Raw genomic sequence first — 22,067 nt, forward strand, 5'->3', positions numbered from 1 at the left:
TTCCTTCCTTCCTTCCTTCCTTCCTTCCTTCCTTCCTTCCTTCCTTCCTTCCTTCCTTCCTCCCTTCTTTCCTTCCTTCCCCTCCCTTCCTTTCTTCCTTCCTTTCTTCCTTCTTTTCTCCTTCCATCCCTCCCTGCCTCCCTCCCTCACTTATTGAGCCTTTATTGTGTTCAAGTCCCTGTGCTAGGTATTAGTACACAAAGAACAGTTCTATGTCTCAGTATCTGGTGGGGACAGGGTTCAATGGGCCAGTAGTTTGACACCAGTATATGCAAGGTACTGTGAGAACATAGAAGAAGCTACGACCCACTCCTGGACGGCTTCATTGAAAAAGTGCTAACTGAAAGGAATCTTGATGGATGAATAGAAGTTTAACAACAATTCCAGATAAGGCAAAGGAGACAATGTACAAAGGTACTGAGATGTAAAGAGACAAAGCACATTCCATTTGGGGAACTGAATGTACCTTGGCAAAGCTGGAGTGCAGGGTGTATATAAGTGTGTGGTGTGGTGGGACGAGGAGAACAGAGAGTTGAGGCTGAAACGATATTGTAGGGAAGATTAGGAAGAACTTCATGTGCTGTTCTAAAGAGATGTAAAGATTTTAAGGATGCGCCTAACCATCCTGGTTTGCCTGAACTTCTGGACGTTAGCATTGAAATCGCAACATCCTGAGAAACCCCTCAGGCAAACCAGGACAGCTGGTGACTAGTAGGTAAGTGAAATCAGATGTCTGTTTTGGGAAGATCACTCTGCAGCAGTGTGGACAACCTCAGGCAGAGATGGAACCGAACCCATTGACTCTTGCAGTGATTCCGCTGAGAATACAGGTTGAACCAATAAGGCAGTGGTATTATGGACGGGGCAAAGGAAACCAATTTGAGAAATATCTAGAAGACAATCAATAGACCTTGGGCTCATCAGCTGTTCAGGGAACGTGAGGAGAATATTATATGTGCTGCCGAAGCGAGCACAAGGAACGTGGGGAGAATATTAAAGGGAATGTCCAGATTTCTGAATTGTACCACTGGATGTGTAACTGTGGTGCTGATGGTAATTCAGACACAGAGGAGGGTGCAGGTAATGAGTTTGGTTTTGAACCCATAACTAGTTCTGACTGAGGAGGTTTCACAAAGTTACATCTGAGTAGTACTTTTAAAGATTGCTAGAATTTTTTTTCCCTAGGAGAAAAAGCAATGAGGTTGAGACAGGATTTGAGAAACAAAAATGAAAGCAAAAACAAACAAACAAAAAAACCCCACTTGGATAAAGCACAGGGGTGAGAAAGCAGAGGGCAAGCTTCCCTAGGAACGGTGAGCAGTCATAGGACATCATTTTAGGTGCCACTTTGCCCAGTTTGACACCGACTAAACTGAGGGAAATGAGAGAAGGGAAAGGTGTTTTGTTGCTACAAATGCAGGATGAGGAAGAACAACCCAACTGGGGTGCCATGGGTGGCCCTGGAGTGCTTATAGGAGAGTTAAGATACGGGTCCCTTCCCGCTTCAAACAGAGTTATGCATTTGCCTAATCAGCACTGAGCAAATTTTTCTATGGGTGCTATTATATGAAAAAGATTTCAAAGCACTGTGCTAAGGAAATCTCTTGTTTGGTTTAGAGCCAAACTTAAATTGACGTAAAATTATAACTAAATTTTTATTAGAATGCAGAGTAACAAAACAAAAATAAAGCTCCTTATAAACAAAAAATTTGGCTACTATGACCATTCCTCTGTGGGATAAATATAATGATTCCTAAACAAACAAATGAATAAACAAATCATGAAAAGAAAGCAGCGCTCTTGTTTTTGTGTAACATCTGAAATTGGTGGGAAGTGCCGTTATTAGTGTGTCAGCACTCTTGCACAATGACGACTGACCCTTCCATAAATCATCATCATGAAAAAGGGAAGGAGCTGGATTAAAACAAATGGCAAAAGTTCAGTGATAATTATATGAGATGTCTGATATTTCACCCCTTTCTTTTGTTGTGAAATACATTCTTGTTATATATTATGTATAGTGTATATATTAATATTATATGGTATGCCTATATAAAAGTATGTAAAATATTTATGTACAACTTAATGGATAATTATAAGTTGAACACACTAATTAACCATCTAGTTTAGGAAGTAGAATAATAGAATAATGCCAAGTCAATTTTTTTTTTGAAATGGAGTCTTGCTGTTTCCCAGGCTGGATTGCAGTGGCGTGATCTCAGCTCACTGCAACCTCCGCATCCTGGGTTCAAGCGATTCTCCTGCCTCAACCTCCTGAGTAGCTGGGATTACAGGCATGTGCCACCACGCCTGTCTAATTGTTGTATTTTTAGTAGAGACAGGGTTTCACCGTGTTAGCCAGGATGGTGTCGATCTCCTGACCTCATGATCCGCCTGCCTCAGCCTCCCGAAGTGCTGGGATTGCAGGTGTGAGCCACCGTGCCCAGCCCTGCCAAGTCAATTTTTAAAGGCCAGTTGTAGAGGATATTGGTAGATCCATTGGTGATATTTGAATATGGTTTGGGTATTAGAAGAGCTAAAAACTTGCTGACCTGGAAAAATGGAGACCATTGAATAAAAAAGCAGATTGTAAAATAACATGTGTGGCATGGTTTCATTTTGGTAGAAGAAAAATTATATTCAATGAGTTGTTAATTGTGGTGATCTCTGGCTGTGGTAATATAAGGTTTTTATTTGTATTTTTATTTTCTGATTTGTAAAATGTGCATGCATTGCTTCTGTAGTAATAAAAGCTTTAAAAAATCCTCCTGAGATAACATTATAATTATCTTGCCCGGCATTTAATGTCTTGAATTTCCCCTGCATCAGCTGGGTATGGCATCCCAGGGTATTTGAAAAAGGTAGAAATTATGGTCTTCCTTATGCCCCCCTATTCTCCCAAACAATTTTCCATTCTTATCAAGTCATTCATTTCCTCTTTACATATTCTAATGTCACCATTTCCACTTCTGTCCATTGGCTTGAAATTCTCTAGCGTATCCAGGGCCCCTTTTCTGTCAGTTAAAACCTGAGTCATGCATCATGGCTTGATGATGCCATCTTAAGAATTTCAAGAAACCTTCCACAAGGCTGTGCTTGAATCTAAATACACTCATAGAAATGAATCAAATAGTCTTCACACACTGGATAATTCCGATGCTCGGTTGATCAATATGGCACAGTAGCCAGAGTCACAGGGTGGCAGGCCAGCTCCCATTCCTGGGGCCAAGCATGGAGGTTCCTGCATGTGACATGCTCCTTCTCCCAGAGGACACTCTGACAGTTCTTAAGCAGGTAGTCTGCACAACATGCACCAATTTGCGCAAATGGTGCAACAGAAACCATTTTTTATTTTTCTTTAAAGGAATATTGAATCCTGAGTGAGAACGACATGGACAGCTTTGAAGTGAAGGCAGGCATCTCAATGGACGAGAGTTATGACCTTAGATGTGCATCTGTAAGGGGGTTGCAAGCTGTGACATGTGTGATATTCAGAAGGTTCCTATTGCTACAAGAACTGCAGGTAGTTCTGTAGAGAAATACCTGTAGAGAGCGACTCAAGAGATCATATAATTCAACCCTCTCTCTTACAGATGGACAGACAGGCCCAGACAGGGTGTATTAGTCCAATTTCACACTGCTATACACAACGTCCCGAGACTGGATAATTTATAAAGAAAAGAGGTTTAATTGACTCGCAGCTCCACATGGTCAGGGAGGCCTTGGGAAACTTACAATTGTGATGGAAGGTGAAGGGGAAGCAAGGCATGTCTTACATGGCAGCAGGAAGGCGGGGCATGGGGGAGGGGAAGTGCCTTTTTTTTTGATATGGAGCCTCACTCTGTTGCCCAGGCTGGAGTGCAGTGTCACGATCTCAGCTCACTGCAACCTCTGCCTCCTAGGCTCAAGTGATTCTTACGCCTCAGCTTCCCAAATAGCTGGGATTACAGGCATGTGCCACCATGCCCAGCTAATTTTTGTATTTTTAGTAGAGATGGGGTTTCACCACATTGCCCAGACTAGTGTTGAACTCCTGACCTCAGTTAATCTGCCCTCGTTGGCCCCCTAAAGTGCTGGGATTACAGGCATGAGCCACTGCACCCAGTCAGGAAGTGCCACACTTTTTTTTTTTAATTATACTTTAAGTTCTAGGAAACCATCATTCTCAACAAACTATTGCAAGAACAGAAAACCAAACACCGCATGTTCTCACTCACAGGTGGGAACTGAACAATGAAGTGCCACACTTTTAAACCATCAGATCTCGTGATAACTCACTCACTATCACAAGATAGCGTAAGGGAAACTGTCCTCATGATCCAATCACCTCCCACCAGGTCCCTCCCTCCACCTGTGGTGATTACAATTCTCGATGAGATTTGAGCGGAGACACAGAGCCAAACCATATCACAGGGGAAAGGGATTATTTAATAGCAGCGGAGTTTAGATTAAATCCCAGCCATTGCTTTTTGCTTTTTCCTATACTCGTGGTTGCAAAGCTGTGGGGCGCAACTCTTGATGTCTTAAGAGTTATTGCTACGAGTCCTACGACTCATATGACCAACAAGCATTGATGTAATCTCTGTAAGTAAAAGTGGGTCTCAATCATTTGAGAGTACTTAGCATTTTTTTTGAAGTGCCACAAAAATGTGCAAAAATCACACTCATCCAATTTAATAATGAAGTGAAACCTGTATGGTCATTGTCTAAGTCAGAAGACAGGACATTGCTATCATTCCAGAGGTTTCCCTGGAGCCCTCTCTAACTAAAGCCCATCTCTTTAAAGTAAAATAACAAAGAATTTTAAAATAATAACAGTATAATCTTATTCTTATATTCTTCCTTAGATGGAATCCTTACTATAAAATCTGAGCCATTCATTCACTCAGAAAATATTTGTTGGCCTAGTATGTGCCAGGGATTCAGCAATCAACAAGACAAACTGAAGCTGTTCTGCTCTTTTGAAGCTTACATTCTAACAGATTGCAAAAACACAAACAAATAAGAAAATATCAGATAGAGATAAGGGCTCATACAGATCTAAAATAGGGTGATGTGCTAGAGAGTGACTGGGTAGCTATTTTAGACTGCGTGGTCAGGGAGGCTGAGATCTGACTTATATGGAGGGGCCAAACACGTCTGGCTATCACTGAGAGGTTATTAATCAGCCTGAAGTCTAATTTCCCCCATAATAATAACAACTTATATTTGAATAACTCTTTTACAACTGTTATCCCATTTCATTCTCATAACAGTTTTGTGAGGTAGGCATTAGTATTCTTATGTTTTAGATATGGCAGTGACTTGTAGATAATAAAATTAATAAGTGGCAGAACCAGGATTTGAACTCAAGTGCTTTGTCTTTAAATATGTTGACTTTCTCCTATGCTACCCTGGCTTGAGTCTTTACACTGTGCAGTAAATAGGCTGCCTAGACAGGGTGGTATTCCCAGATACTGACCTCTGTATGCTGTTACTGTCTTACACCTCTCAGATTTTGAGCTGTTTTTAATTCACAATACTTCTGACACTAAATATATGAAGTTTTTCTCTTCCTGACGCCAACCAGTTCTCCAGCTCTCTGGACACCAAATGGGTGTCCTACAATTTAATTTAATCTGCCATTAACTACCCAAAGTGAGTGTCAGTCTCCATAGGTTTAAGGGCTCAGTCCCACAAGACTGTCCTCATTCAGATGCCAGTCACAAATATGGGTTCCCAGGTTACCCACACTTCTGTCTAATTTGGCTATTAAGTTGGGAGGTTCCCATACCCCCACCCTTTCAGGTTCAATGATTTGTTAGAACTTTGGAAAACACTTTACTCATTGTCTTAGTTCATTTCATATTGCTATAATAGGATATCTGAAGCTGAGTACTTTATAAAGAAAAGAGGTTTATTTGGCTCATGATTCTGGTGACTGGAAAGTTCACAGTTGGCAGCCACATTTGGGGAGGGCTTCATGCTGCTTTGACTGGTGATGGAATGCAGAAGGGAAGTGTGTGTGAGAAAAAAAAATCGTGGCAAGAGAAGAAGCAAGAAAGAGAAACTGAGGAAGCTAGTTTCTTTTTTAACAACCCACTCTTGTGGGAACTAATGAGGGAGATAACTCATCCCTCTGAGAGGGCATTAATCTATTCATAATGGATCTGCCCCCTTGCACCAGACCTCCACCACTAGGTTCCACCTCCCAACACAGCTGTATTGGAGGTCAGATTTCAAGGTGAGTTTTGGTGGGGACAAACCACATCCAGACCACAGCACTTACCATTATTGGCTTATTATGAAGGACACAAATGAATAACCAGATGAAGCACTACATAGGGTGAGGTCTGGAAGACTCTCGGGCACAGGAGCTTTTGTCCTCATGGAGGGAGAGTACACACTACCCTCCTGGTAAATAGTTGTGTTTGTCAACTCTGAAGCTCTGTGAATACGATCATTTAGGGGATTTTATGGAGCCTTCCCCAGGCATAATTGATTAAATCATTGGCCATTGGCAGTGGAACTGTCTCTAGCCCTTTTCCTTTCCCTAGAGGTCAGGGGGTGAAACCGAAAGTTCCAATGATCTAAAGGTATGGTTGATTCCTCTGACCACTAGCCCCCATCCTGAAGGTCACCTCATTAGCATGAACTCGAATATGGTTGAAAGGGGGTCATTTTGATTTTTTTTTTTTTTTTTTTGAGACAGAGTTTCACTCTTGTTGCCCAGGCTGGAGTACAATGGCGCGATCTCGGCTCACTGCAGCCTCCCCTTCCCAGGTTCAAGTGATTCTCCTGTCTCAGTTGCCTGAGTAGCTGGGATTACAGGCACCTGCCACTATGCCGGGCTAATTTTTGGAATTTTTAGTAGAGACGGGGTTTCTCCGTGTTGGCTAGGCTGATCTCAAACTCCTGACCTCAGGGGATCCACCTGCCTTTGCCTCCCAAAGTGCTGGGATTACAGGCGTGAGCCACCCCACCTGGCTGAAAGGGGCTCATTTTGAATAACAAAATACACTCCTGTTATTCAGAACATTCCAAGGGTTTCAGTTGCTCTATGCCAGAAACTGGAGACAAAGACAAAATATTTATTTATTATTATACTAAAGACATCATCAGAAAGAGAAGTTTTAATTTCCTCATCACATGAGAGCCTAGAAAATCCCTCTTGCCCGAGATTACCAGACCAGAAGATTAGCATGATTCCTGTAGAAACCACTGTCTGGCTATTGGGTGGAGTCCCTCTTGCCTATTTCCTCTTTCTCTATGGTTTGAAGCTTGTGAAAACCTGTTTAACGGGAACCTACGAACCTGTCTGGGCAGCACATCCATTAGCTCAAATGTGGACAATCAACAAGTGTTCATGCACTGTCACTTGTGACACCTGCCAGATGAGAATATCAGAGAGCTAAGAAGGAGGAGGGAGTGTCTTCATGACAGGCAGCCTTGTTGGGTGAAAAGAATTTTAAATAAGAAGGACCTGGCTCTCTTACCAACCGGCTGGGTGACCGTGGGTACATTTCTTAACCTCCCCAAACCTTACCTTCCTTATTCTGATCCATGGCTGATACTACCTTCCTTAAAGGATTGTGAGAATTAAAGCAGCATATGGCAAAATATATATTTAGGGTGACTGGAACATAATACAAAGTTATTATTTACATAAAATGTAAGTTTTCATGAACTTCAACGCAAGTCTGTGTGGGCAATTATCCACAGGGCAGGGTCTTACCTTCCTGCCTGCAACTGACGGTGGGAGAAGTGGCTTTTCTGTCAGCCAATCTGTGTGACAAGGAGGAGTTTCCATAGGCAGTAGCTGACAGCATACTGGGCTGAGAAAAGGAACCCTGATGAGTCAAAGGAAACTAAAGCTCCGAACACATCTGTTGAGCCTACGTCCGTAATTAGACTGCTGCTCAGCTGCAATGGCCATGGGCAGCGGCCTCTGTTGCTAACGTTCTCTGTAAATGCTAACTTTAGGGTAATTATGAGGGGTCCGCCTGCTGATTGTGGAGGGGGAAAGATGGAGGTGCAGTTTTTTTTTTTTTTCTATTTTTCTATTTTATTATCATTATTTTTTACATGGAGTCTCGCTCTGTGGCCCAGGCTGGAGTGCAGTGGCACCATCTCAGCTCACTGCAACCCCTGCCTCCTGGGTTCACGCCATTCTCCTGCCTCAGCCTCCCAAGTGTCTGGGATTACAGGTGTGAGCCACCACCCCCAGCTAATTTTTGTATTTTTAGTAGAGATGGGGTTTCACCATGTTGGCCAGGCTGGTCTCGAACTCCTGACCTCAGGTGATCTGCCCGCCTCGGCCTCCCAAAATGCTGGGATTACAGTCATGAGCCACCACGCTTGGCTGGAGGTGCAGTTTTTAAGGGTTCAGCAGACTTCGTTTCCAAAAGCCACAGCTAGAGTAGCATACACATCTTAGAATCCCAAAGTCCCAACCAAAGTTGTATTATCTAACCATACACGATTAGGTTAATTGTAACATTAGAGTACATTGAACTCCTGTAAGGCATTATCCTGACATTTTGTCCTTAAATATATTCCTTGTATAGTCTACTGTTGCTCAAGGCTAATTCCTCCACTTGGAGTGCCTTTCCTACTCTCCTTTCCTAGCTATCAAAATTCTACCAGTTCTCTCCAAGTCAATTACAAATTATTATTCTTTTGGAAAGTTTTTCCTATTAATTGTCTCAGTGGGAGATCTTCATCATTTGAAACTGATTTTTCCCTTGTGCTTTTCATATGGCATTTAATATTTTTTGCCCTGAATTATAGTTATTTTAAAATTCATCATCTCTTCTGTCAGCTCCTTGAGGGGGAATTTATGTCTCGCAAACATACCTTACCCATTGTCTTAGACAGAGTAGGCAACTTGAACTGAAAACTGATGCAAAGATACTTTAAAGACTTCTTGCTGGAGGTGCAGCACAGAAGCATGTTAACGAACAGTGCCTTGGTTCTTGAGCCTGACACCTGGGCCAGGTGTCATTCTATTGTTTCCCATAGCAATTATGAGAAAGAAAGTGTGGCAAGAGAAACTGGGAGTCAATGACCCGAGAGGTGATATTCCAAAGCTGTGAATGAGAGAGAAGTGACATTCCAAAGCCGGGAAGAGAATTTGATTAAGTATCATCCCAACTATCTGCCAGCTATGGCCAGTTCACTTCATCCCTCAGGATCCCCTCAAGGGCCCCTCCAGTAACCACTGAATGGATGTAAACGTTGTTAATGGAAAATGGGCCTCAGCTGCACGCCAGTAGTCATTGTTGGATATTATTATTTTTTATTTTTAATAATAATAATATATATTGTTTTGCAAAGTAATGTGCAAGACTGGGAAGTCAGCACAATTCACACTCACGTGATTGTGAACACACGTTTTGGTCTAGAGCAGGAGCCTGGAGAGCAGATATCTAACCAGTTTGTCCCTTCCAGGGCAGGCCCTTGGTTTGGCTCTGTTGAAGACAGAGAGATGTAAAACTCAGTCTTACCTTTAGCATCTTTTGAACTCTTAGAGACAGACTAAAAAGAGAAAGAAAAAGCAAAAATCCTAGCACTCATTCAAGAAACATAGACTTAGAGATTAACTTGATGTAATGCAAATGGTGTGACTAGTTTAACATTTCCTAATGACCAAAGGCACAGAGCAGCATCTGAGAGTTGCTCTGTTTTCTCCTTCCTCCCCTCAGTGGACTGATTTTATTTTTAGTGTCCAAGGAGAGAATACAGTTAAATTTCTTGGGCTAGGAACAAGGAGAGTACGGGTTTATTAATTTCTCTTCACTGCTTCTCTCTTGCCCTTCATCCCTGCTTCCCTCCCTTTCCTACCTTTGCCTCCTTCCTTTCTTCTTTCCTTTAATATAGCCACTCATTTATATATTGATTGATTCAGCAGATATTTATTGAGTGCCCACTACATGCGGATAATGTATGTGATGCTGGGTAAACAACATTGGAAGAAAAAACTTGAATTGATCCTACTATGACATAAAGCCTAGTTGTAGGGGACCAGAAAGGAGGAAACAGAAAAGCAAGCAAAAAATAGAAATTGCAGGCCAGGCGCAGTGGTTCACGCCTGTAATCCCAGCACTTTGGGAGGGTGAGGCGGGAGGATCACCTGAGGTCAGGAGTTCGAGACCAGCCTGGCCAACATGATGAAACCCTGTCTCTACTAAAAACACAAAAATTAGCCGGGCACAGTGGTGAGCACCTGTAATCCCAGCTAATCAGGAGGCTGAGGCAGGAGAATCACTGGAACCCAGGAGGTAGAGGCTGCAGTGAGCTGAGATTGTGCCACTGCACTCTAGCCTGGGTGACAGAGTCAGAGCAAGACTCCATCTGAAAAAAAAAAAACAAACAAATTTCAAATTGTGAAAATTCTACAGAAGTATTATAAAAGGCACATGAGATTAGGGGCTAAATTACATAGGGTGGTTGGCTGAGACCTCTCTGAAAAGCATATATTTAAAGGAGACTGAAAGAATGAGAAATAGCAAGCCATGGGAAGACCTTGAGGCAGGAAAGGGCTTGGTGAATTCAACAAAATGGAAGGAGTCCTCATGGCTGGTACAGTGTGATACAGAGGGAGAGTAGTCCAGGATGAAGTAGGAGAGGAAGGCAGGTGGTAGATCACATGCGCAATCTGCTTTCTCTCTTAGTACCCCAGTTTCCTTATCTGTGAAATGATTTGTTGGGCTACATTGCAACCACTACCTACTTTGTTGGTCATTTAGTATTAAGTGTCAATCCTCTTTTACCATGGGTTTCAAAATCAAAATATTGTAGTTCTTTGGGTGCCGAAGATGTCATCCTAGGCACTAGGACCTAGAGATCTGCCTAGTTTAGGTGGGAGGAAACAATAATGCCTAAGCAGGTTTTATCAATCTTGGCACTACTTTGGGCCAGATAATTTTTTGGAGATAGGGGAATGTCCTCTGCATTGTAGGGTGCTTAGCAGCATTCCTGCCTCTGCCCACCAGATGCCAGAAGTAACTCACCCAATTGAGAATTGAGTGACCAAAAAATATCTCCAGACATTGCCAAACGTTCCCTGGGAGACAAACTCTCCCTTGGTTGAGAACCACTAGCTTACAGGGTGAGGCTGCAGCTCCAGTGAGCAGGTCTGGCATGAGATGTGCGATGGAACCTAACATATAGCCTCAGTGTTGGGGATAAAAGAAAGCAAGGCAGGAACCACAGACAGTAAGAAGGCACCTGCTCATTTAGAGGGGGCGTCTGGTACTTGCTCTGGCTGGTTCTTTTTTCTTTTTTTCCCCTAAGACTTGAGGTGCTCACAGTTAGATTGTCCATAATCTTTGGTTCATGATGTACTCATATTATTTGCCCACGTTGTGTTGCATTAATTTGGTTAGCTACTTAATTAGTTCTTTATAATAATGTGCTGAACGCATCACCACAAACAAAAGCTAGGATTGGACAGTCATCTGCATGTAACGGTGTGGCCTGTCATTCCTCTGCCTTTCCCCAGCAGAGGCAGCCACTGTACTAAATCATGTGTTCATCATTCCCTCGCTTCCCTTCCTATATGGTTTTCTTTTATCTAGATATATCCCCCAAATAATTGAAATGCTAGTTGTTTTCAACTTTATAAAAAGGTTATAATGCTATTACAATTCTTTTCACTGACTTTCTTCACTTCCTATTCCATTACTAAGAGTCATCCATATTGATGTGTGTTGCTGGAGCTCAACTGTTTGAAGTGCTGTATTAAATCTCATTGTGTGGACACACCACAGTACATCTCACTCACTGGATGGCGTCTGGGTTATTTCCTGGGTTATATTATACATGTTTTTTTTTTGCTTTCCAACTGATTATTGCAGTGCAAGAATGTGGGAACAATATTGTCACCATTTTAATTTATTTTAAGAAAAAAGTAGAAATCATAATTTTTATGTGAAAATAACTGGGGGACCAATTTAAAGTTTTTAGAAATTCTTAACAAGTAAACAAGAAATGAGTCTGCAGGACATTCCTTTTGAGCCTCCAGTTTAAGATTTCTAGATTAGGTCATTCATGTTGAGAAGTTTTCACCTGAATCTAGTAGTCAAATTAGCTTCGAAGAAACTTAGAAAAACTTCCTTTAGTACTAAAGAGTGGCAAAGAAGAAACTGTACAGAGGCAGGAATTTTAATAGATGTTGGGGTTGGGCAAGCAGCAAGGTAAATCCATTTAAACGCATTCCTTTAAAACAATTGGGTGTAGGGCCTGGAAATAACAGTGAAGGATTCTCTTAACACCCCAAATTCAGAAATAAGGGAAAAGAGATTATCTTCAGGGTAGTAAACTTTAAAAAATGCAAACTTTAAAGCTTTTCAAATATTTAACGAAGCCTATAGAGAAATGCAACATTTTCTTAAAGAGACAAACTGACTTCTAGGCCAAAAAGATTGGACTGTACTTCGATTAAAAGAATTAATGTGTTTAAAAAAGACATGTGCCAGTCAGGGTGGGAGATGGTCAAAGAAGACTCCAGAGCCTGTTTTAAGTACTATGCTTGCACATGGCTCCGTTAGCAGGTCAGTCACGACGGTGGAGATGGTGTCACTGGGGAGAGAATGCACTCTTCATACCAACCCATGTATTTGTCTGGTTAGTATGACAGCAGCATACATCTCTCTCTCTCTCGTTAATCCCAGTCTCTGAGATCTGCTTAAATGGAATATTCCCTGTGAGAGATGGTTCTGCCGATAGTTTCTGGGACTGGAAGGCTGAGAACCACTCTCAGGACTAATAGGCCCCTAGGTGGTGACATTGCCCTCTGGCGCTTCTTTGGGACAGGAGTGTTCTGCTCCAGTGGACACCTCACCTGCATTTCCACCCACTTGTGTCTTCATACTTCTACATTCGTTAAGTGCTTACTTGGTGTCAGGCCCTAAGTTCAAGTACTGAGGGTAAACTCTGGAAGACAAGCCTTGATTCGATCTCATGAAACCTCTAGAGCAGGACCTTTTCTAGGCCGTGGGATCCTCCCTAAATATCCATGAAGATGTTTGTGTGTAAGTGTGTATTTCTTTGAGGAGAGGGTCTACAGATACTGAGAAGGTTCTATTAGTTGAGACGGTTTAAAACATTGCTCCGAGGAGCAGAATTTGGCTCCTTGAGCATAGAAGCTCTGCAGGAGACAAGGCCTGGACACCTGGACCAAAGTTTAAGCCCTTAGAGATGCAAAGGACCTGGATGCCCGTGGACAGAGGAAGAAGAATGTGTGGGTAGGGAAGGGATAAAGAAAGGGACAGTGTGCCGATCCATAATGCACATAGCCTGCCATGAACTTGACTATTTGTGTGATATTCTTTTGACATTTTCCCAATAGTCCTTTTTTTTTTTTTTTTTTTTTTCCTAACTGATCCCTTTCTGTGGGAGGTAAGAATGGATGAAGTGCAGGGTAGCAAGGACAGTTCCCTCCAGGAGGTACTCCATAAATGTAGGAAGGGAATTGCTATGGGATGGTAATAACAGCACTGTGCTGATTTTTGCAATTTTAAACCCAATATCTGTTAATAGTCCCTGCAGTGCAATTAACTTCAACTTAGTACAATTCAGTGGCACATGCCTGCCATTTGGTGGACATGTAACAAACATTTGTTAAATTGAACTGAAATAAAAGAATAAAGAAGAGCATAGGAGTAGAAATGGCCAGCCCACATCATCTTCCACGTGCTGCAGAGGTCTAGACTGGAGGCCCAGTTTTGAGTTAGTTATGAGCTTTGTGGCTTGGGAATATTTAATATTTTTTAATTATTAAATTAATTAATTTAATTAATTTAATATTTTTAAACTAAATGGGAGAATATGTATCATATGCTTAGTGAAAGGCTATTAAGTGCCCAATAAATGTTAGCTGCTAGCACTGTTATCAATAATTTGTTGTTAATAATCACTATTATTACTATTAAGGATATTATAGTAACTTTGAACTTTGGTTTTCTTAATGGAGAATTAAGATAATAATTGCTGTTTACTTTATCTTGACAGTAATCACAAAGACACTTTGGAAGCTATAGACAGCCCTCACTGCATAGCCCATAAAAGAAAGCATGGTAACAGAGGTTTTTGCTGTAGAACAGAGTAACTCAGGCATATTACATGGGGGCTCAACTGACTGGCAATATAAGGAAACTTTTAAATATAATATTTTAAAAAGATGAAAAAATGGCTGGGTCAGAAGGTAGAAGTTGATCTATGCCAAAGTGTTGAAACAGGAAAGAACGGTAGCTGGACTCAGGGCAAGTAAGGCAATGAAGACTGGGACACTGCTCTGTGTGGAACTAAGAGAGCATTGCTGCCAGTGTGATGAGGGGACAGAGCCATTCCAGGCTTGGCATCTGGACAGCAATAGCTTGAGCTTGGAGCAGAAGAGTATTCATGTCAGAATCTACATTCTACTTTGCAAAATTAGTTCAGAGATCATTTTTGAGTTAATGAGAACATTTTATCGGTTATGCCAAATTTGGACAATGCCTAAGAAAGCCAGTCAGCACCTGTATGTGTTGCTAATAATAGAAAGGAACCTAATATTTACACACAAAAGCAACCTTCAGCCAAGCATCACAGAACATTTCCTGGCAATGTAATCTTTATCAGGTGAGATAGAGAAGTTGATAGAAGTTTTATGTTCCAGCTCCCTTGTTATCCTAAGAGACAATTCTAGCAAGAGCAGAACTATTGACACTAGGAATTCTTGTACTTAACTGCCAATAAACTGAGGGATAGAATTTCAGGTCTATTTCAGGGACACGTGATCAAGCAATAGCAGCAACAGCCGTAGTAAACGCTTACACAGGACAACAACCCTGTCACGTGGGTAGTATTACTATCCCATTTTATGGAAGACAAACAGGGATACAGAGGTTAGACAATGTACTGAAAAATCACACGCCCAGTAAGTGGCAGAGCTAGTCTCTGAACCCAAAGAGTCTTGGTCCAGAGAATGTGCTTTTAACCAGGACACTCTACTACCTCTCAATTTTAGCCATCATAACCAGTATAAAGTATACCCATGACTTTGTGGGATAAAGCTGTGGGACTAAGACCATAAACTTCAGGGGCCGTTTTCTATTCTATCTCAGAATTTCCTTGGAAGGAAGACGTCTGTCTAGAGTATACATTTATTAGAGGTGAGACTCTTGTCTTGTATATATCCTCTGGGGTCTAATAATATCCTCTCATGATGCATCAGTGCTCAGTAGAATGAGTTGAAGTAAACCAAATAGTCCCTCTGGTGTTTTTCCCCTTGACATAAAATTGTTTGTTACTGAATGAGGAAGGAATGTGGGAAGGCACAACTCTACCCCAACTCCCAAGGGCAACCTAGCCTTTGCTTGTTAATCCTCTTATGGTCGAATACTTTCACCCAATCCTGACTCAGGTCTCAAGGCCTGGTTCTTTTCTCTCCCTCTCCTGTGTCTGCTGATGCCAGCCAAGGGAATCTCTTGGTACTGCCGTTGGCTAGCCGGCTGACAGACCTGGGTTGGAGTCTTAGCAGTGGGACATTCTAGCTGTGTGGCCTCGGGCAGGTCATCCCATTCCGCCACTCTAAGCTGAGTCTCACCATGTATGAAATGAGGGTAATTATCTCACTTCATGGAAAACACAGGGATGCTTGGGAGACTTAAATAAGATGACACCTCTAAACACCTGGCACGGTGCTTGGCACAGGGTAGCAAGGTGCTCAAAGGATTGAAACTGGTGTTCTAGTTAGACTGGGACTTCCTTGCTTCCTGGAGTCATGTCTTATACTTCTTTGTGGAGATTCCCTCTCCACTCTCTCCATCCCTCACCCTGCCCTCTCCTCACCCTCCTCAACTCCTTCACTTCTGCCTCCATTTCCATCACTAAAATCGGTATTTGCTCATTTATTGCTTATTGTGCTTAACCAATATTTGGGATTTTTTTGATTCTGTCCCAGGAGATATTTGGCTATCGGACTCAAGGCTGCCGGAAAAGTCTCTGCCTTGCCGGATCCATCTTCTCATTTGGAATCCTCCCCTTGGTGTTTTACTGGAGACCAGCGTGGCATGTATGGGCACATTGTGTCCCATGTTCCTTGCAAGAAGCAGACACTGTGTTGCTGAGGACAACAGTAAGTGTGTACCTGGTTATGTAGCTGGTACCCCCCTTTTGTTTCTGAACAATGTGTTTTGAGATGACTGGAGGGAGATGTGCACAAGACAGGAAGCAGGTGGAGGCTCCAGTCTTAGGTTTCTTACGTGTCAAGACAGCCTTGCATCTAGCAGGAATTCAATAATTTGTGTATGGTCAATAGCAAAGACATGGAACAAACCTAAATGCCCATCAATGATAGACTGGATGAATAAAATGTGGTACATGTACACCATTGAATACTCTGCAGCCATAATAAAGAACGAAATCATGTCCTTTTCAGGACATGGATGGAGCTGAAGCCATTATCCTTAGCAAACTAATGCAGAAACAGAAAATCAAATGCCTCATGTTGTCACTTATAAGAGGGAGCTAAATAATAACACATAGACACACGGAAGGGAACAACACATATTGGGGTCTGTCAGAAGATGGAGGGTGGGAGGAGGGAGAGGATCAGGAAAAACAATTAATGGGTACTAAGCTTAATACATGGGTGATAAAATAATCTGTACAACAAACCCCCGTGAAGCAAGTTTACCTATATAACAAACCTGCACATGTACCCCGATCTTATATATAAGTTAAATTAAAAATTGTAGATGGTGAGGTTTGATTAAAAAGAGCTATTTCACAATATATTTCTTTTAAAATTGTGAGTTTTGTGAATGCTAGAGCAGGGAACAACCATGTTAATAGCTAAAAATAACAGGAACTGTGAAGTAGTCAAGTCAGGGTATAGGCTACTAGGTTCACACTGACCCTTCCTCTCGATTCCTGATACAACCCACTCCCTGCACTGGAGTGACCCCTGAAGAAAAGAAGGGAAGGGGTGGGGAGCATCCCTCTGAGGAGGATGCTGCGTGTCCCATTTGATTGATGACAGCATGTCACATTCTGCAGATACACTAGGGTAAAAAATGCAGCCATCTTGCCCTTGAAGTCGTTGCCTCTCTTCTGTTCATAAAAGCCCCTGGCTTTGGGTAGGATTCCCTGTATTTCCTTCCGTACCAATTCCTCACAGCACTCATAGCACTCAGACAACATGCATCATCCCTGCGGGACTGTCAGCTTCTCAAAGGAAGCGACCATCTCTGAGTTGTTAACTGCTGCAGCCCCAGTTCCTGCATGTGGTAGTGATCCCATGACTGTGTGGTGGCTGACGGGTTGAAGTGGGTGTTTCTATTAAAGACAGTGAAAGGACAGTCTCCTAGAGGACTCTCTTCTGGTTGACTTTTACTGAGTGTTTATAAGAATGCATCGGTCCAAATGACCCAGAATGACAACCACATTCTTGATAAATCAACCTCTGTTGGGAGTTTAGCTTCCTTTTATATATAACCATCTCTCTAGATCCGTATTCTATTTAATGCAGTGAGAGAGGAGGATAGCAATAAGCCTTATAACTGGCCAGAAAAATCTACATTTCAATCTGAAATCTAACAGAGATGAGGCTAAACTCCCATGAAACTGAGAACTGGAGGAAGTTGGTCTTGGTTGACTTGCTCCATTGGGACCAGCCTCACCTTTCATTTCTGGATCTTGGTCCCTTCAAAAAATACTTGTTCTGACCAGGGGTGATGGCTCACATGTGTAATCCCAGCACTTTGGGAGGCCAAGGTGGGTGGATGACCTGAGGTCAGGAGTTCGAGACCAGCCTGACCAACATGGAAAAACCCCATCTCTACTAAAAGTACAAAATTGCCGGGCGTGGTAGCACATGCCTGTAATCCCAGCTACTCCAGAGGCTGAGGCAGGAGAATCTCTTGAACCCAGGAGGTGGAGGTTGCAGTGAGCTGAGATCATGCCATTGCACTCCAGCCTGGTCAACAAGAGCTAAACTCTGTCTCAAAAAAAATAAATAAATAAATAAATAAATAAACCAAAGAAAAGGAAAGAAATACTTGTTCTTTGTTCTAGCTTAGCTGATATAGGTGATAATTGAGGCATCTTCCCACAGGTTCGGGTTCAACTATAATTTTATTAGAGATCCTTAGAGAATAAGCTTTAAGACTTGAAGGAAGCAAGAGATTTTTGTGGTAAAGAGCAAGTAATATTGGTGATGTTGAGCTGGAGCTGTGCTTCGCTGATGCCTCGTGTCATCCTTCCTGAAGACTCACAGGATGTGCACAAAAGAAGAGTGCCTGGCACCCCACATAAGACTTCTTCATTTGATGGGGGAGGAAATGGGGCTAGAGAGGTGACACGATTTCCCCTAGCCCACGTGTGAGTGAGGGGCCTCACTAGGACTAAGTCCCAAGAGTCCTGGCTCCTAGTCAAGGGCTTTTCCACTGAACTGTATTTAGACCAGGGTTCCTACACTTCAACTGGCATCCGAATAATCTAGAGAGACTATCAGAACAGCTTGCTGGGTCCTAGTCCCAGAGACTCTAGTTCATTAGATTTGGATTGAGACCCAAGAATTTGCATTTTGACAGGTTCTCAAATGATGCTAATGATTCTGGTAAGGGGCCATATTTAGAGAAAAACTGCTGTAACTAGTTTTCACTTCCATTTGGGAGCTCACTTGTTCACTTCGTCCTTGGGAGAGAAATAGAGACCTAGACATTTGATTGATGGCTCAGATGGTATATATTTATCACCTGAAAGAGAAGAATCCAGATTCAGTGAAGTGTTATGAGTGGCCTTCCCATACATAGCCTGAGTGCCTTTCTGGGGCAGGAGTAAAATTTGCTTTCCAGGGCTCAGAGCAGGGACATGAGTATCTATGGAAGACTCCATGTGGGCCCTTTTGTAGATCAAACCCTCCAAGGCAACTTAAGAATCTATCAGATTATTATTTTCTGGCATGAACATAGTTTAACTGTACGCTACAAGTACATCTGTGTGCCCTCACCTCGTTCTCAGAGGGTAATGCTTTTGCTGCAGTAGAAACAGAACCGCGTTCTGCCTTTCAGGGTCCATCAGCAAACTCTTCAGATCTGAGATGGTCTGCTCAGCTGAGCTGTGCTCTCTGAGTTGCTGGCAGAGTTATGGCAGACGAGAATAAGAGGAAATGGGCAAGGAAATGGAAAAGGAAGGGAGGAAAATAGGTAAGAGGAAAATGAAGAGGGAGGAAAGAGAAAAAAATTCACTAAGAGTGAATTAAAAAAGAGTGTCACTACATGAGGAGATGATGTGTTTTGGGATTTGGAGTCAAACGTTTTGATTTCTTGTCCTAGTACTTTAGGTTTGTTACGTAACTTTTCAGGGCCTCAATTTCACCGCTTGTAAAATGGGGCTAGTGTGAGAATGAAGGGCTGTTGTCGATGTAAAAGGCATTTGCAAACGAAAATGCATGATCAAAGACCGCTTTGATTGTGTGTCTGTGTGTCGTTGCTCAAGCCATTCCAAAAGTGTTGTATACAAAAGAGCTTGCTATGCACAAGGGGTACCCGCGTCTAATGGTCTTGCTCATCTGGATAATGTGCCTTTTCCTTATTAGCCAGGAGCCTGGCATTCCCTTCTGGGACAACGGACATGAGGGAAGGTTTTCTGTGACTGGGAATCTCCAGCTCTCATCCATACTCAGCCAGATGATCTCTCCTAGTTGCATGTAGCCAGCTTTGCAAGTGCACATATACTGGAAAGACTCAAAAAAGCTTTGGTGCCCCGGGAGCTGCATTCCATCATCCTGCCTCTTTCTTTGCATCTTTGACAGTCTATCAAGCCCCTGTCGAATTTCACTGCCCCTCCACAGCTAATCAGAGCAGTCTAAGCCAGCTTCAGTCTTGCCTTTTTCATCTTGATTTCAACTTTAATTTTTAATTACCTGCTCTTGTGTGTCATTTTAAATGGATCTGCTATGCCAGAGACTCTCCAAATAAATGAGGTTCTAAATTAGTCTTTATGTAATTAGACAAGAACTCAATTATTTCAAACATTCTTACTATCTGAGACTTAGATAAAAATAAGCTTTGGGCACCAATAGTTTAAAAGTTTGCTGCTAAGTTATTTGCATTAAAATGACACTTTAAAAAGATTTTATTTGAATTATATTACAATAGCTGGACTGTAACGATTTTCCATTAAGGAGGACTGGATGACTCCTACCTGAAAATGTGTTGCGTATCTGTTCTTCATGTTATTAAAAAATCAGTACTTGCTATTTATCATCAATCTCACGCTGGTAAGATTACAGATCATTATCACAGATACTGATTAGGTAGTCATTTCTTGACATTAAAAAAAAAAGAAAAAAAGACTGTGACTGAAAGTCTTCAGTACACAGTTTATTTTCAGTTCTTCTTTTATTAAGGACTCCGAGAGAATTTTTCTGAAAGATAAGAGTAATTAGGTTTTTATTTTATAATTTAAAAAGTGGCATTCTGTTCAGTATTCATCTACTTCTGAATTTTAACCGATATCAGTAGCAATGCCACATTTCTGTGCAAATGACATGATTTCTATTCGTTGTTTTGAATTCAGATGCTCCTGATGATTTTCATAGCTTCCATCTTTATTGTCATTACAAACACATTTTCCCTTCATTGTCATTGTCGGTTACATGTTGTCAAAGACCCGTGATGAGCAGAGGAGAACTTTGTGATGATTAGCAAATTGGCCTGACTCAAGGCACTTCCGTTTGATGTTTTAATGGGGAGCATTTTCGCTTCAGTTTCAATTAAAGATGTCAGGGCTAGGAGCGTTAGTTCAAAAACTTAGAAACTCTGCAAATCAGTCACGCAAATGTCATCTTAAAGTTGGCCAGCATACCAGTATTCTTGTCAGGCGGCAGCATCTGTGTTCACGGAGTCCCTTACCTCCTCTCCTCCCAACTCCTCCTCTGCAACTTGGTCTCTCAGCCCATGCTTCCCACACCAGGACCACTTTCTACTGGAACAAGACACAGTTTTGTGCCTGCTTATAAAGTGTCTTCTGATAATTCCTTCTCCCCTCCATTCATGCATGCATTCATTCGCTTATGTTTTCAATGAGTTAGTATTTACTACACACCGACCATGTATCGGACAGTGGCACAGGCACTGGGAACGTAACAGTAAACAAAACAAATGGAAATCCTTGTCCTTACAGAGTGATTTGCTAGTGAGGAGTCAACACACACACATACTTTCTCTTTCTCAAGTAAATGTAAAAAGTAGGTGTTGTTTCTACTGACTAAAATCTCCTCATTCCTCAGCTGTATCACCTTCTCTGTTAATTCTTTGTTGATTTGTTCTTTGCCCCAGTTCAGAAGGGAAGGAGTGAATCACCTGTCCTGCATTAGCTCTGGGTTTTCATTTGTGACCGCTGTAGTGCTTTTTACCTTATATTAAAATACTATTCACTTTACAGTTTATGAAGCAGTATGTCATTGATTATTTAATTCTCATAACAACCCTGGAAAATGGGCATTATCATCTCCATTTTACAGATGAGGATACAGACAGACCAAATGACTTTACAACCCAGTAAATATCAAAGCCAGGCTTTCCTTCCTTCTCTCTCTCTTTCTTTCCTACATTTGAGGAGCACACATTGCATGCCAGCCAACAGTGCTGGCTCATGGGCAAGTGTGTGAGTGCGTGTGATTAATAAAACCAGGGTTCTTGACCTCATGGAGTTAGTCAGATCACTACACAAATAAATGTAAAAATCCACCTCTTAAAAGTACTCCTTCCGAAAGGTTCATGGTTATGGTAGGATTATATAATAGAGATTTGTCTAAGTCAAAGCAGTCAGGGAAGGCTTTCTGAGCACCAAAGGATAAGAGTTAAAAGGTGACAGTGGCTGCTGGGGGCAGGCACATGGAGAGTGACACAGGTAGAGGGAATATGGGGGCAAAGAACTGAAACCTAAGTCTTTCTCTAAGTCCTGAGTCTTTTTTTTTTCCTCACTATGCTGCTTTCCTTTTTATAGCTTTTGATCCTTTAAAATTATAAGCTTTCTATTCCTGGAACTTCTCAGCCTTTTTTTTTTCCCCCTGGACAGTCTAGATTATAAGCTTT

The 22,067-nt window shown here is 41.9% G+C and overlaps 1 protein-coding gene across 1 annotated transcript in view; it reads left to right on the top strand.

The window, feature by feature from the left end:
- Positions 1–22,067, top strand: part of ATP13A4 (ATPase type 13A4) — a 151,551-nt gene that overhangs the window by 22,757 nt on the left and 106,727 nt on the right. Inside the window, exon 2 of the mRNA XM_011961225.1 lies at positions 15,926–16,099. Coding sequence (XP_011816615.1) covers positions 15,926–16,099 — 174 coding nt within the window. The remainder of the gene's footprint in view (positions 1–15,925; positions 16,100–22,067) is intronic.

This window comes from Colobus angolensis, unplaced genomic scaffold (assembly GCF_000951035.1).
Source record: "Colobus angolensis palliatus isolate OR3802 unplaced genomic scaffold, Cang.pa_1.0 Scaffold54, whole genome shotgun sequence".
Lineage (NCBI taxonomy): Eukaryota > Metazoa > Chordata > Mammalia > Primates > Cercopithecidae > Colobus > Colobus angolensis.